The 15,000-nt window shown below is 34.3% G+C and overlaps 1 protein-coding gene across 3 annotated transcripts in view; it reads right to left on the reverse strand.

Annotated features, from left to right (window-relative positions):
* The window catches only part of LOC139686051 (protein RUFY3), a 61,686-nt gene that overhangs the window by 7,321 nt on the left and 39,365 nt on the right, over positions 1 to 15,000 (reverse strand). For all 3 annotated transcript variants that reach the window (XM_071583152.1, XM_071583153.1, XM_071583151.1), the window contains one exon: positions 1,545 to 1,642. In XM_071583152.1, coding sequence (XP_071439253.1) covers positions 1,545 to 1,642 — 98 coding nt within the window. The remainder of the gene's footprint in view (positions 1 to 1,544; positions 1,643 to 15,000) is intronic.

Consider the following 15,000-nt stretch of genomic DNA (forward strand, 5'->3'; position numbering starts at 1 on the left):
TAAGTAATTGAGTGTGCATAAAAACTCCTGCGACTTAATAAGAAGAATTTCTTCATGTGCAAAGCATAAATCATCACTATTTAAGACCATAGACATGCATTATAAACAGGAAAGTTTTGAAACAAAATAGCAAACGAAAATAAATGAATGTAAATAAACATTAATGCTAGCAGGTCAGAAATGAATGGCAAACCCAAATAATAGAAAAGCAAAAAATTAAAAGTAACATGAATCACAATGATGCATCTAATCAACAAATAATCCACCTCTTTCTTCTTAAGTTAGTTTATTTGTGTTCCTTGCTGAGGTTTACAAAAAAGGACAAGCACTTACAGGGGAACTTGAATCATCATCTTCAGAGGTACTCCCAATAACTTAAACTAAGCAGTTGGTAATAATAAAGGGAACTTGTATCGAAACATTTGTCTGCACATCTCCAGGCTGATATGATTTAAGAACATTCTCAAACATACATGGATTAATAAAAGATAATTCTATTTAATCAGACATGTTCAATCAAAATATTACCAATCTTAAATATTTATCCTATGTCCACAAATACATATAAAAGAAGCTGCCTCTAAGGTTTGCCATTTATTTCAGCCATTTGAGAACATACACAGCATTTCAGTAACATTATCATAGATGCATTTAACACACAGTAATTAGAAACCATTAACTATTGAATGTCATATCTTGAGGTCACATATAATCAACTTTTAAGTCATTATAGACTTCATTATTAGTTATTATTAATCAACTTGTAACGTTACATTTTATCCCAAGCTTAATCAATAAACTTGCAGTTCCAGAAAGAGAGAGCTCCTTTTCTACTTTATTACATCATAAATGTGTACTTTCATTCCTATCCAGTACAGCAGGTGGTACGTTATTTTGATTAATTCACATCAACCGCATAAATGTAACATGGCCAATGTCAGTAAAATAGAAAAATTAATGGCTGACATCGTATTACGAGGATGATGATCATATCATCATCCATGATAAGCACCATTGCACCATGTTTCTGTTTAACTTTACAAAGCAAGATCACTTATTTTCACGAAAACTGATAGTGTACCAGCTTACATGATACAGCAGAGTTCAGTATTTTACCAGAGAATGCAAATGCATAATTTACTTGGATTTGCGCCCTAAAATTACTATTATGGCCCATGCCATATTGTAGTCTAAAAACTAAGGGAAATCAACAAGCAACCAGGTTTAGAAATAAAAGTTACCCATCAAAATGACCTGGGTATTGTAAATCCAATGAAAAAGGCAACAATATAAAATTTAATCATACAAAAAAAGCAATGATTAAAGAATTTTTTAAGAATTTGTCATTCTCAGCACACTAGAAACATATCCCAACTATCTAGCGTTTATTATTCAATCACTTTCCATTCCCATTATTGTGAAAAAAATGCTTAAAAAAGAAACCTATTTTTTGTTATAATATAGTTGTTAACGAAAAAAATATATATAAACCATTAAAAAGCTCCATAGGAACATTTAGTTAAACTCCCACAGCAAATACCTACTTTTCATCCACTTTTTGGATGGTGTCAGCCATGGCGGAAGTCTTACTCTCCAGTTTGTTGATAAGCTCAGTTTTGTGTTTTAGAGAACTTTCACATTCCTGGAATGCAACACATAGTAGCAGCTCAAGAACTTCATGTTTACTTAATACAATAGAGAATTGGGCCTAGAAACAACACATGTAATTGAAGAAAACCAAAACCATTGCACAAATGTAGCAACCATAAATATCAACTTAAATTTAAATCATGAATAATAATTATTTTTCTCATCTTACAAAATATATCCTCCTTTTATGGAAGACTTCAATTTTGTGAGAAGTCCTTGAATTATGCTACTTCAACTTAATTAGATCTGACATAAGATTATTACTAAGTTTCAGTGTATTGCCCATGAATAATTACTTCATACAGATTTATACTGCTAGTGACAAGCAAACTGACAAAACAAGATTTTTAATGCATTTTTATATCAGGCCCATCGCAGACAGATCCAGGTTATTCAACATACGCCAAGAGAATAGCTCAAATTCCATCACAAATATTTATTTTTACTGGCGTGAGAAGTCTCCTCCATTAAAAAAATTGTAACAAAAGTGATGTAAGCCCAATTATGTATGTATATAATATTACTCATTGCATCACACGTTGCCAGTACTGCTAAAAACACTCACTGTTTGACAACCTTTTCTTTCTGACAGCAAAATAAACATCTCCTCGATAGTTTCCTTCATAAACGGTGAATTGATAATTACAGTTATTTAAAAATGAAAGTAAAATGTCATTTACTTTCAGCAGAGAATGCAATAGTAATAGAATATATTATTTGCAACCAAAAGAGTTATCAATATTGTACCACTTTAAATCAAAAAATAAATAGGGCATCAAATCAAAAAACTGATGATGAAATGTTTAGTTTTATGCTTAATTGAAGGAAGTTCTCTGATACTATAGCTTACTGAAAGGAGACTGCCCTAGCTTACTTTTGCTAAACAATGAAAAGCACTCTATTTTTTATTCTAAGCATTATGTTCATATAGATGTCAAACATTTTCCGTAAAGCTCCACATGACAACAGCCATGAAAATAGGCATGAGAATATTTTTAAAAAGTACCTACAACACATTCTGAAATTAACAATATTAAGATTGGTGGAACAAATTTTACACCATAAATGAAGGACTTCCAACACATTAATAATTTTACTAAGCCAATTAAATCAAAATCAACAAGTATAAAACCATTAAATTTGCTAAAACGTGTAGACTCCAACAAAAATGCTGTTGATAAGAATGTTTATGAAGATTTTTGGAGTAACTTTCCAGTTAATGTGTGATGTTTGTGTCAATTTTATGTTGATGAGGTTAATTTGTTACAGAACAAGATGAAAAGTTACAAGAAGAAAAGGAAAAATGTGTCTAATTAAGAGAATAAAATTAATATTTCATATTATTGCATGACAACTAAGAACTTGCAGATATTTTAATGAAGTTTATGATTTTGAGTTGCGGGTTAGTACCAAGCCATATCATGTTATGCAGGTGATCACTGAACAAATGATTCTATGTTTTAAAAACCTTTTATACACCTCCATTACCATTTTACAACAAGCACCCATCATATGATTCCCTGATACAATAACCATCAATTAAGACGATTAATGTAACAAAAACAAGAAAATTTATGAACATTTCTCATTGAAAGCAATAATAAGTAAGACAAAAAGGTTAATCAAAAGATATAATTTTACAAACAATTATGGAAAAGATTAAGAAAAACACAAGATAGAAACAATGATTTATATGTTATTTCTTGAAAATTTAGATCAACATTTTCAGGCACTGAATTATACTAAAACTATTTGTTAGTCAGTTGTCTCCAAGGAAATGCGAAAGTGCTAATTAATGACAAATACACTGTGAAACTCTTTTGTATCTTCAAAGATGCTGGAGGTTTAGACAAATAGCTTCTATAAGATTTTCAACATCACAAAGTGCAACTCAAGTAGCACACATCCAAACACTGCCTATATAATTTAGCAGCAGATGTTGATGGCTTTTTTTGGCTTGACTACAGTCCATCTAAATATTTTTGGGGAAAGATACACGTTAAGTTGGTGTCCCATAAGAGCAAATATGGTCCATTGAAAGAAAGTTTTTTTTTTTTACTTTCGTGGGCCCTGGCCCTTTAGCTGAGTCGCGTTGGGCGTTTCCTTTCCATCTTTTAACAAGTGGTTGTAACGCTCTAAGTTGTTGAGGATTTGTCCGATCTGGCTAGTCTTTGCCTGGAGACGACTCACCATCTCCCCTTTTTGGGTCAACTCTTGTTCACACTCCTACAAAAAGGAATGAGAGCAGTGGTAAGGGAAGCTCAAGTTTAGATATTAACCAAAAGGAAACCTGTTCACATTTGCAATAAGCTCTAAAATGTCCTTTATCAACGATTCAATGATTAATGAATAAGAAATGGTAAAGATGACTGAGAAAGCCAAACACCTTAGAGCAAGATGTGATCATAATTGACAAGGATAAGTAATATAGTTGGTTTGAAAAGAAAAAGTAGTAAAGTTATGGAAGGCGTTAATGCCACTAAGTTAAAAAAATATGAGTGGATAACAATTTACGACAGCTTACAGGAGCATATTCATCACTGCAAAAGTATAAGAGGACGGAGAAGAAATTCAAAAGCAGTACAATACAATAAAATACACACTGCACAGCATGCAACATTATGGAAAGACCAAAGTGCAAAAATAAGCCAAACTAAAGCATAATCAATATCAATAAACCAAGTGCATTTGATAGTTGGATTATGGTTCTCTAAAACTTTCTGACATTTTGATAAACCTAAAAGAATGTGTGATTTCTAATGATTTGATTCCTATCTAAGCCAAACACATTTGGTATCCAATAAACTTTTTACTCTCTGTGGGAGCTCAACCAAACTAAATATTAAAACAGATAATGGGATCCACCAGTTAAAGTGAAAAATATTACATAGCCTCTCATTGGTTACAGCCTCAAGACTTTAAGGTTAACTCTGTACAAAAAATGCCTCTTAACGAATAAGCATCGTCTCAATACATTTGCATACACAGAAACAAAATTTCACCTCAAAAAAAGTTGCACACAACTACTGTATGAGTGATTTGAGAGCATTTGTAAAATTTCTTTTGTGTAACTTAATCACATTTACAGAGTTGAGCTAATTGGTACAGAACCATAGACCTTCAGATACTTTGAGTAAATCAGGTATATTAATATGCAGCAATAAATCATCAGGAGGACATAATTTTACCCAGCCCAGGAAACAGTGAACACAATACGCATTCTTTAGCAAACCTCAACTCCCTAAATTTATCTTCATACCACAACTCCAAAACAAATTGTATTTTTCTTTTAATTTGCCTATAACTTCTTATGCATAGGCTTAGATGCAAATTAATCCACACCATGTCCCAAGTAAATACAAGACCATCGAAGAAGGGAAAAATATTCCCAGTTTGTATGTTTCGATGAAACGATATTTTTAAATAAAATGAAAGCTGCAAAATTTTGTTAGTGTATAGGAAATCAAAGAATATATTAGTCTAATTCCGCAGATAATGGTGGGGAGTTCTTGTGAGGATTTTAACCCTGCATTCATATGCATGTAAAAACCAAAACAGAAAGCAAAGACTAAGAGAGGCAAAATAAAAAATTTTCCAACACTAGGGTAACTTGTGGCATGAGGCTGAGAGATGTGAAAATTTTACATATCATCTGGCATTACTAATATGCAATATAATAAGAGTTGGATTCTTCTTCTAATATTTTTACAGTTTCTTAGGGCACACAGAATGTGGCTGACACTTAAGAAAATTCATGTTTCAATTCCTACTGAGAAGACCAATGTGAAATATCACGATAAATTCAAAAAATTGAACTCCTAATGACTTAATCACTGCCTCTTTTGCAAGATTAAAAAATAAAATATCTATATTTTCTGTTCTTCAATTTAAGACTTAGTGTTTCAACTTTACACATTGAGAAATTAACTTTTTTTCAGAAAAGTTTTAATCAATACTTGGCAGGCTCTGTTCCCTGAACTCAGATTAATCTCTGCAAATTATTTTTTTACACTGGGATATTTTTCACTAATGAACTTTAATCACCAGCCAATGAACATAAATGCAGCTTTTCCCAAAATCAAATAATAAATAAAGCACAGACCACCTTTTACATTTTACTAAATTGTATACAATGTTACAGCAGTTTTTCAAAATGTATAGATGCGCAAAAGTGCTCTGGAGGGTTTAATGAAAGTACTAGACAAATAAGAACATAGCAACAGCAGATTTTGTTTTGCAATTTTGATAGTCATAAGATAATTCTGCAGTCATTTGAAGCATTAAGTTCATTTCACTTTTAACAATAATTTCCTACTTTCTTCCTTCATCATTTGCTTGTTACTCAAAATTCTTATGGTATGTTTGACAGCCAAGGTAATAAATTTTTTATAAAAAATTAGGTTCTTCGGCTATCAAGAAAAACATTGATTGAGGTTCCTTTGAAGACAGCATTCACAATATCTTTACTTTCATCAGTAGCATTCACTTAACAGGATCTTTTCAAGGTAAGGGAACCTGGGGGAGAGGGGGGGGGGGCTTTCACATGGGGCAAGTTGCAACACAAGCTTTTCACTGATCAAGAAGATATCAAGGAGATACTTTGTAAGAGGCAATGGGCATGCACAGATGAACCTGAAGCAATGCCATTAGGGACCTGTGATGGAACCTACTATGTGATTTACTCTCCATTTAAATTATCCTTTTACCGAGTGATTAGAAGCATTTATGAAATTCATTATTATTTCCTGGTCTTAGATATTTTATTGAAATTAATGATAATATAATTCAAGTCCAAGCTAGTAAAAAATTATTATCTATGAATGGCAGTCAAATGAAAAAACCACTAAAACAACCAGTCCACGTACCAACAAGAACCTAACCCAACAACTGCGTGCGCCTTTGAGTTCTCACTGCGCAGTTCTCCTACCACAGTAATGGCAGTACTGAAGCATAACAACAGTGCTGCTACCTTTCACGTGGACTGTGTGCTATAGCAGGTGTTTAATTTTCATTTGACTGCCCCTAGAGTATCCTAAGAGTACTGAGGAAATGTGACAGAAAGGCTAAAGAGGAATGTTATCAATCACTTACCAGTGATAGATAACTTCTTTATCTGAACTTTAAATATGCTGCCAGTAAATATGTGGGATTCTCATGAAGTTGGATTAATTACCGAATTAGATTGTGAGCAGGGTAAAGGAGGTGGATTGGTGAAACATCATTAAGTCTAACTTCATCAGGATGCTGTTTTCTTCCCCTGATTTATAGCTTGTAGCCGCATTTTTGTTAAAACTTTCCCTGGAGACAGTTGAAACACAGTTTGCAAGTTCCATCACTATCCTTGCTAATTCATAAAAATGCAATACCTATGTTTATGTATTTGACAAGATGTGTAGGTTATCCCTATTTAACTTTGTGATAAGAAGGCTTATTCTACAGTTTCCAGAACTTAACTTACACAACAATTGATAGAGATAGTTATCAAATGAGAACCTGTAAATGAAAGACTGGGAAGGGGAAGATGCCTCAAGGCATAACGGATAGGGTTGCAAAACTCATTATTACAAATCCTGAGGATAACTGCTTCGAATGAAAGATAGCACTAAAGAGAACCAGTATTCATTATTCTACCCTTTTGAGATATCTAGCTAAAGTTAGCTATAAGTCTAGCATGGATAACTGAAAAAGGATTCTTTTTTTGGCTGCTAAAAGGTGGAATGATACTTGTTGATCAGCAACTAAAAAGTCTGAATGACTACATGGTGTTGAGCAGTCAAATACTGTTTAATGCTATTACTAGCCCAGCTAAAGTATTTATTCTTATGTAATAAGGTGCTCAAATACAGCGTCTTGGAGAGGAATTCATATGGCTGGGTGATGGCAATTACTGTCACTGTTAACGCTTCAGGAAATTTCACTCCCCATATGTTCTTGTTCCCTAAGAAGAATTAGAGTGAACTGAAAGTAATGGATGAGCCAAATAGAAACAAGTTCGGTGCACCAAACAGATACAGGTGGATCACAGAAAAAACAGGACCCTGATTTATTATGCACTTCATTTTCCACTGCAATCCTTCTCCAGCCATACCGATCCAAACTTTCCAACCTATAACCGATAACCAGCCACACTTCAGTGTTCAACTAATTGGCCTATAACGAGAACACGGTTTTGTTCTAATATCATTCCCACTACATGGAATAAATGACTTCACCCCATAAACCTCTTAATATTTGGACCTAGGACCAAATAAAATGGGATCACGATGGTGCGGTGGCTAACATACTGGATTCCCACCAAGAGGGCCCAGGTTCAAATCCTGGAGACGGTAGATGTTTTTTATTTGTATCCCGATCCCTACTTGAGGTGCTTTGTGGAGAGACCTTTGAGTGAGTAAGCCATCCGTTCGATGGGACTTTGAGCTGCGGACCCCTAGGTGCCTTTTGTTAAGAGTAGGCTAATGCCAACGCTGTCTTTCTTTCCACCCTTCCTCCTACCCTATCCATCCCTAATGGCGCAAATGACCTTAGCTACCGGTCGCCTCCCCTACTACTACCAAATAAAGTGCTGTCAAGAGATTGGACAAAATATCTGCTGGCATCAACCATTTTCAACAGCTAGTGAGACAACCATTACTTGCGTTCTGGACCTGCTGGTATCCATTCATTCAATACTCATTTTTCCTTGGCTTCACATAAATCTATGTTAGAGACAGACCCCTGAAGGAGGAACCAGGCAGCAGTGAATCTGCCACCTCACGATCACCACCCCTCCCCCTGCAGAGCTACTCTGCAACCTCCTGCATCAAATGCTCCTTTAATTGGCATACTGCCAAACAGCGAGGAGTCCCTTGCAGACATTTTCACCCATACATCTTTAAGGCCAGCTGCTCCTCTTTTTGCCACTCGCCTTCAGTCTAAATTAAGAGTTTTCATCTGAATTCACCCCGCTGTTCCCAAAGATACTCGTATCACTTCGAAAAACACCAGAAATAGGAAGACATAGAAGGAATGGTGATATCTTCACCGATACAATAGTTAAACAGCAATTAAAAGATGACGATCGACACTCTTAAGTGGAAAAAGTGATGGCATTAGTTGCCACATGCATGATGAGGGTCAAAATGCTCAAGGGAGACTGGTAAGAAAGCTCTTGAGAGAAAACTCAAATTTAACAACTTTGATGGAAATGACTCTCAATCATCAAGCGTCAATGAGTAGAACACTTTTGTAAAGAAAAAATGATCATATGGAATTGGAGCAGTGCTTATAAAGCAGATGATGTTGGGTGCATTTAAAGAAATATGTTAAAGAGGACACATTTAACATGTCATAATTTTTACTCTGATCCTGAAGGATTGAAAACCTACACGAAAGAACCTGAATGGATACTTTTACATTGAATACTTAATCAATTGCTGTTGCAGGCCAATAAAAAACCGTTCATATGATGAAGAGTACTTTTCCTTTGCTTAATTTATCCTTGTGCTGTTAATTTCCAAAACTGCTGTTACCACCTGCCTAGGTACTGGGTGTGAGTTACAACATCAACATCCATATGAAAATAATTAATATTAAATATTTTTAATAAGAACCATTTTTTGGTTATTGCAATCATTCACGTTAACAATGGCAAATCCAACACAGTAACATTTCACAAAACTAGATCAATAGTGGGGGGGGGGGAGTAACAAAAATTCAAAGGAGGAAACTATTACAACCTGTCCCTCTCTCTCCTCTAGTAAAATTTTTATAATGCTGAAAACAGTATCTAGTGATGAGAATATAATTTCAGCAAAATTGATTCAGCCCAAAAGATGAGCTGATCCCCTTTTGCCAATGATTCCTCAGTATTCCATACATTATACAAGGTCCATACAAAAAAATAGACTGGTCTGGTCTTCCTACATGCAGACTGCTTTACAGATCATAATCAGTGAGAGGCCACCTTCTAGCAGCATTTGTGAAAAGTAAAACATCATCTTTCTTACAGCCCTATCTCGACTTATCTCCACACAACAGCAATTCCTTTCTGAGCTTGCATACGCTTGCAGTACAAATTCTTTTTTCAGTGAGAATGAAGGAGTTAGAGAAGCAGAAAGTGTGCATTGAATTTTGTTTCCACCTTGGAAAAAAAGCAAATGAAACTTATGCAATGATTATGTCCCCAAAGAACAATGAGTGAATGAGCAGCACTATATAGACGTTATGAGAAGGTTAATACACGCCATGTTGCGGAAGAGACCACAAATGTGGAAAAACAAGTCTAGGTGCTTTCATCACGACAATGCACTGGTACACAAATCATTCATTGTTACTGAGTTTTTGGCCAAAAACAGCAAACCGACTATCTCCCAACCACCTTACTCTCTGTATCTTGCTCCAGCGGATTTTTTCCTCTTTCCTAAGTTGAAATCCACCTTGACAGGATGCCGATTTAATACTAATGAAGACATCCAACAAATTTCTACCATATACTTAAATGCTATCCCAAAAGAAGCATTCCGGGTGACATTCAAAAGCTGAATATATATTAAGAGCATTGTATTGGCAGCCGAGGGATGTATTTTGAAGGCGATACACCTGATTAAAAGGTAACTAAAAAGTCAAGTATTTATTCAAACAATCTTTTTCTTTTAACAGACCATAACACTGATTCTAAAAGGAAAAAATTTTTACCAAAAAAAAAAAACTTTTGCATCCACTCATTAAATAAATGAAGAAAATGTAATTTTCGTGGCAGAGTGAAAAGTTCAAATGTTGCTTGGACAAAAGTCATTATCATTAACTGTTTAATAATTTATCAAAAAGCAACAATTTGAAAGGGGCAGAAAATTGTTCATTCTTACTCTCTAAAATAAAAACAGGCCCCAGCAAGCCAGAACAAATAAACCTTTGTGAAACAAGTAAGGCAACTTCAAATGTACCTAGATGACTACAAGCTTTATTTGGTGATATTTAACAATGAACCACTAATCACAAGGAAATGAGACAGTTTCCCATAAGGCAGTTCATCTGCCTTCTTCATCTGACTCCCAAACTATTAGACCATTCCTATCCACTAGCCCAAGTTCGTATGGAATAGAAAACTGTGACAAGAATACTATCCATCAAAAGTATTTCAACATATTCCTGATAGATCCTAACAGCTGGGGCTTTGATATTACCTCATATGCAAATTTAAAGATCTTTGAAGCTGAATAATATATACCTCACAATGGAAATATTTTTCGTTATAATCATGTTTACTTGCCAGTCAATGTGATGAAAAATATTTTTCAGTAGACTTTCAAAATGACGAATTTTTGACACCAAAAGAGGTGTCTTTCGGATACAAGTAATGAATTACTTCAAGCTACGTTGACCATACATACTGATATCCTGGTTTGAGGGTATGGTCAGTGATTTTAGAATAGCAAACTAAAAATATCAATAAATTCTTTAAAATAAGTTCTTAAATAATCACTAAATAATTTGGTTTCTCCAAATATTTTTTACCCTTATTTCAATGTAACAATTTCAGAGTGTAAAAATCATTCGCCTTGACTGGGAGTTTTACACTCTGAAATTGTTACATTGAAATGCACATTAGCGGATGACTCCGTTATAAGTTACTGTTGCGGCATCTCCCACAGTTTCTTTGGAATTTGACCCTTATTTCAGTAATATTTCAATAGCTCGACTAGTTACTATTTTTGGAGGGAATAGTCATTGGCATCTTTCCAAAATTAATATTCCCATTTGGCAATATTAGAGTTCCCTTTTAAGATTGACTAGTTACTGTTTTTGTCAACAGAATTATATTGTAGGTTATACTTTCATATCCAAAGGTGAGAAATTCCAATGATGAAATAGCATTAAATTATGATATTCATACTGAAATATTCCCTATTTTTGCTGAGACTAATGTTTCTACTCAGAAATGGTGCCCTTCTTTCACCATTTATTTATTTTCTAAAAAAGCAGCCAGAATATTCATGTTCAAAAACTAATACATGAATATGTGGAGTAATACCTGAAAAGCATTACAGAATACGACACATACTCATAAACACACTTTACTGATGATATGATGTGAATAAAGATTTTGCGAATGAATCTTTGCCGATTGCTTTGTTTGCTTTATCATGCAATTAATGTATTTTCCACTGTATTGGACATACTGGGGTATGCGATGCATTCCCTTTTTCATACACTCTTTTAAGAAAAAATCGGAAAAAAACATTTTTCATGAATTTTCATAGGATTTAGTACACTATCACTTATTTTATAGTTGTTCATATTGATGTCTATAAAAATGTAACCAAGGAACATAGTAGCTAGGTGCCCTTTCATCACTTATCTCAAAACCCAGAAATGCATCTCCGGAGCTAAATGAAAAATTATGGGAAGCCTCTTCTTGAGAAATGAGTCATCATATAAAATATCATCCTACGTGCCATCAAATACATTCATAATTCTATATTTCCTAAATGATTTTAAAACTGTCTCAAATTTCACGCCATTCCATTAAGTTGTGATCCATTCACAAATCTGCAAAATGTCAAGCCTCATCCTCCTTCCTATAGGTGCCACTTCAAAGTCAGCAGACTGTATCAAAAGCTTCTGTGCAGTGAATCCAAAACTGATCGCATACTAGTAAGGCAAGTTGTTCATGGACAAACTTCACCACCCTTTCATCCATCCTCCCCTTAGGATGAAGGTGCACAAACACACTTGTGGGCAGGTTTTCCTTGGGCAAGGTTTTCCTTAAGAAAATCAAAAGATGTGGCCATTTTGTTGCATGGGCATAGTAAGACAACAAAAATGTGTTTTCTCATGTTCACAAGTTTTAACAATTACACAACTTGCCCCTTTAGAATCTAAGTTTTTTTGGGGTACATTGAGAGACAGTGGGACCTCAACCATGTCCGTGTGAAACTTAATGTGAAAGTTTTTTATGTTCTCTTGTCCCTTAACTGATACAATTGCATACAACTCAGTAGTCTTGTCTTTACACTCTGTTGGCATCAACCGAGCTGTTTTAGTTTTAGTCCTCATACGTAGATCATGTCACTTCATGACCCTAGAACACCATGATTTTGATCTTGCAAAATCAGTCATGCCTCTGGTATTAGCAATCACACTTGCTTGTTGAAAAGTCATTTCTATGGCAATTTGGAAATCCTAGTCACATGCGGTCTAATATCTAAGTTTTGAACTCTTCGAGGCCCTCCTATTTTGCAATTAAGAACCATAGGTTGTGTTGACCACAATAAGCTTTTTGTAGTTCCTATTCCTGTCTTCGCCAAGGTATCTTTCAAGTTGTCAGTGATGCAAAATTCCTCTCCACTGCTGTTTCCAAGTTTTCTGCAATACCTAATCACTCACTATAATAACTTGAATACAATGGCTGAATCTGTGTTTTTTCTGAGTCATGCTCTCCCATGAAATCTCAGTTTAAAATTAACTTTGATGATTTGTAATATAATGTTTCATTTGAAAATGCATTCCAATATTTGAAAACGAAGTAACACCCTACTGATTCTATGCCTTTGTTAATGTGCAAATTTGATTGCAATATTTGAAAATTAAGTAACATCCTCCTGATTCTATACTTTTGTTGATGCCCAAATTTGTTAACAATTACTGCAATAATCCACAATTGTGCATGTGCAGTTGGCTCATGGCCATCCAGCAATGGTCATTCTGGCTAATTCCTCCACCCTCCCCAAATAAACAACAACAAATGAGCAATAAACTGACCTATAAGAGTCACATATGGCCAATATGTGCTCTACTATATCACATACAGTAACAAAGAATGCAGATTTACTGTCAGCATGAACCAAGTTGGGAGTTTCACCATTCACATCCTGATGGAAATCATGATTTCATCAGGTTCCGCCTTTGGGTAAAACATACATGCGCACAGAGGAGAAATTGTACCTTGACTTGAAATGCTGTGGAATTTGAAACTTGCACTTTCATTACATACTGAAGTGACATGGCTATCCAGAGGGAAGACATTGTTAAGATTTTATGAACTTCAAAAAGAGGTCTTCCTGATGACACAAAATAATTCAGTACATAACTAGTAATCAAGTACAAACGTTTGCAGAAGTTTTAACAAAATCCATTACGCTTGATAAAACTTGCATATCCGGCAGAAGTTTTTACCTAGTCTAAAGAAACTAACTTATCATTACAAGGAAAAAATACAATTTTTAATACAAGAGATGAATTTGCATCTTTTGACAAAAAAGTAAAATTTTGGATTTCTTTAGTTGACTTCAATAATTTTGATTGTTTTTCTGCTTTACATGAATGTTTGAAGGAATCAAATTTGAAAACAGATTACAACTTTTCCAAAGCATTTTAGAGCACCTACATAACCTGAAATTAACTCTTTTACAATATTTTCCAAAAACTACAAAGGACGATTCCAGAGTTCGAAATTCACTTTCCATGACAGCTAAAACACTAGGCTTAAACATAAAAGATTATGAAAATCTAATTGATTTCATTGGTGGCTTTGTTTAAAAAAAATACGAAGATGTCTTAAAATGATTTCTGTGCAAGTTTGTCAAAAGAGTACCCCAATTTATCAAAACGAGCTATTATTGCTTTACTTCCCTTTTCTACAACCTATACATGCGAAGCGGGATTTTCATACTATGCTACTACGAAGTCTAAGTGCAGGAACAGGCTCGGTGCCAGACCAGATATTTGAATACAACTTACCAATATTGTATCTGGTATCAAGAGGATATGTACTTTAAAAATTCAAAATCACAAAAGTCAATAATTGAATTATTCCTTCATATTTTTATGTTTATATTGTATAATTTTAGTTCTATATTTAAAAATAATGACTAAAATAAAATGAATAAAATCCTTCTTAAGTTAGAACAATTACCATTACCCAGCCTCAAAAATGACCTAAATGTTCCATAAAAACTCCCAGGTTTGCAAAGAACTCCATTGCAGAAAAAATTTGGAAAACCATCATGTAATTAATAATAAATTATTCACACTAGTTTTCTAACTGATATTCTTGTTGCAAAAAACCCACTCTGATAGCAATATTATTGTGAAAAAATTCATGAGAATGAATTTTATGTGATTATTTATTCACCATCATTAATAATGAGAAATTGATATGATGAATGAGTGATTAAGTAGGGACCGGGAGCTCTCATTATGTTGAGTTTCCACTGTATGTGCAAATTCCTTAAAGGATAGTATAAATGCACTTCAGCAAAAGGAAATCCACTCACTTTTACACGGATAGACGCACAAGGATAGGCAGAAGCGTAGCACACCAGTCAAATACTTGGAAATCACTCTAACATCAGACCTTACATGGGGAGG

The sequence above is a fragment of the Hetaerina americana genome, unplaced genomic scaffold (genome assembly GCF_022747635.1).
Source record: "Hetaerina americana unplaced genomic scaffold, ioHetAmer1.1.p SCAF_13, whole genome shotgun sequence".
NCBI classification, from domain to species: domain Eukaryota; kingdom Metazoa; phylum Arthropoda; class Insecta; order Odonata; family Calopterygidae; genus Hetaerina; species Hetaerina americana.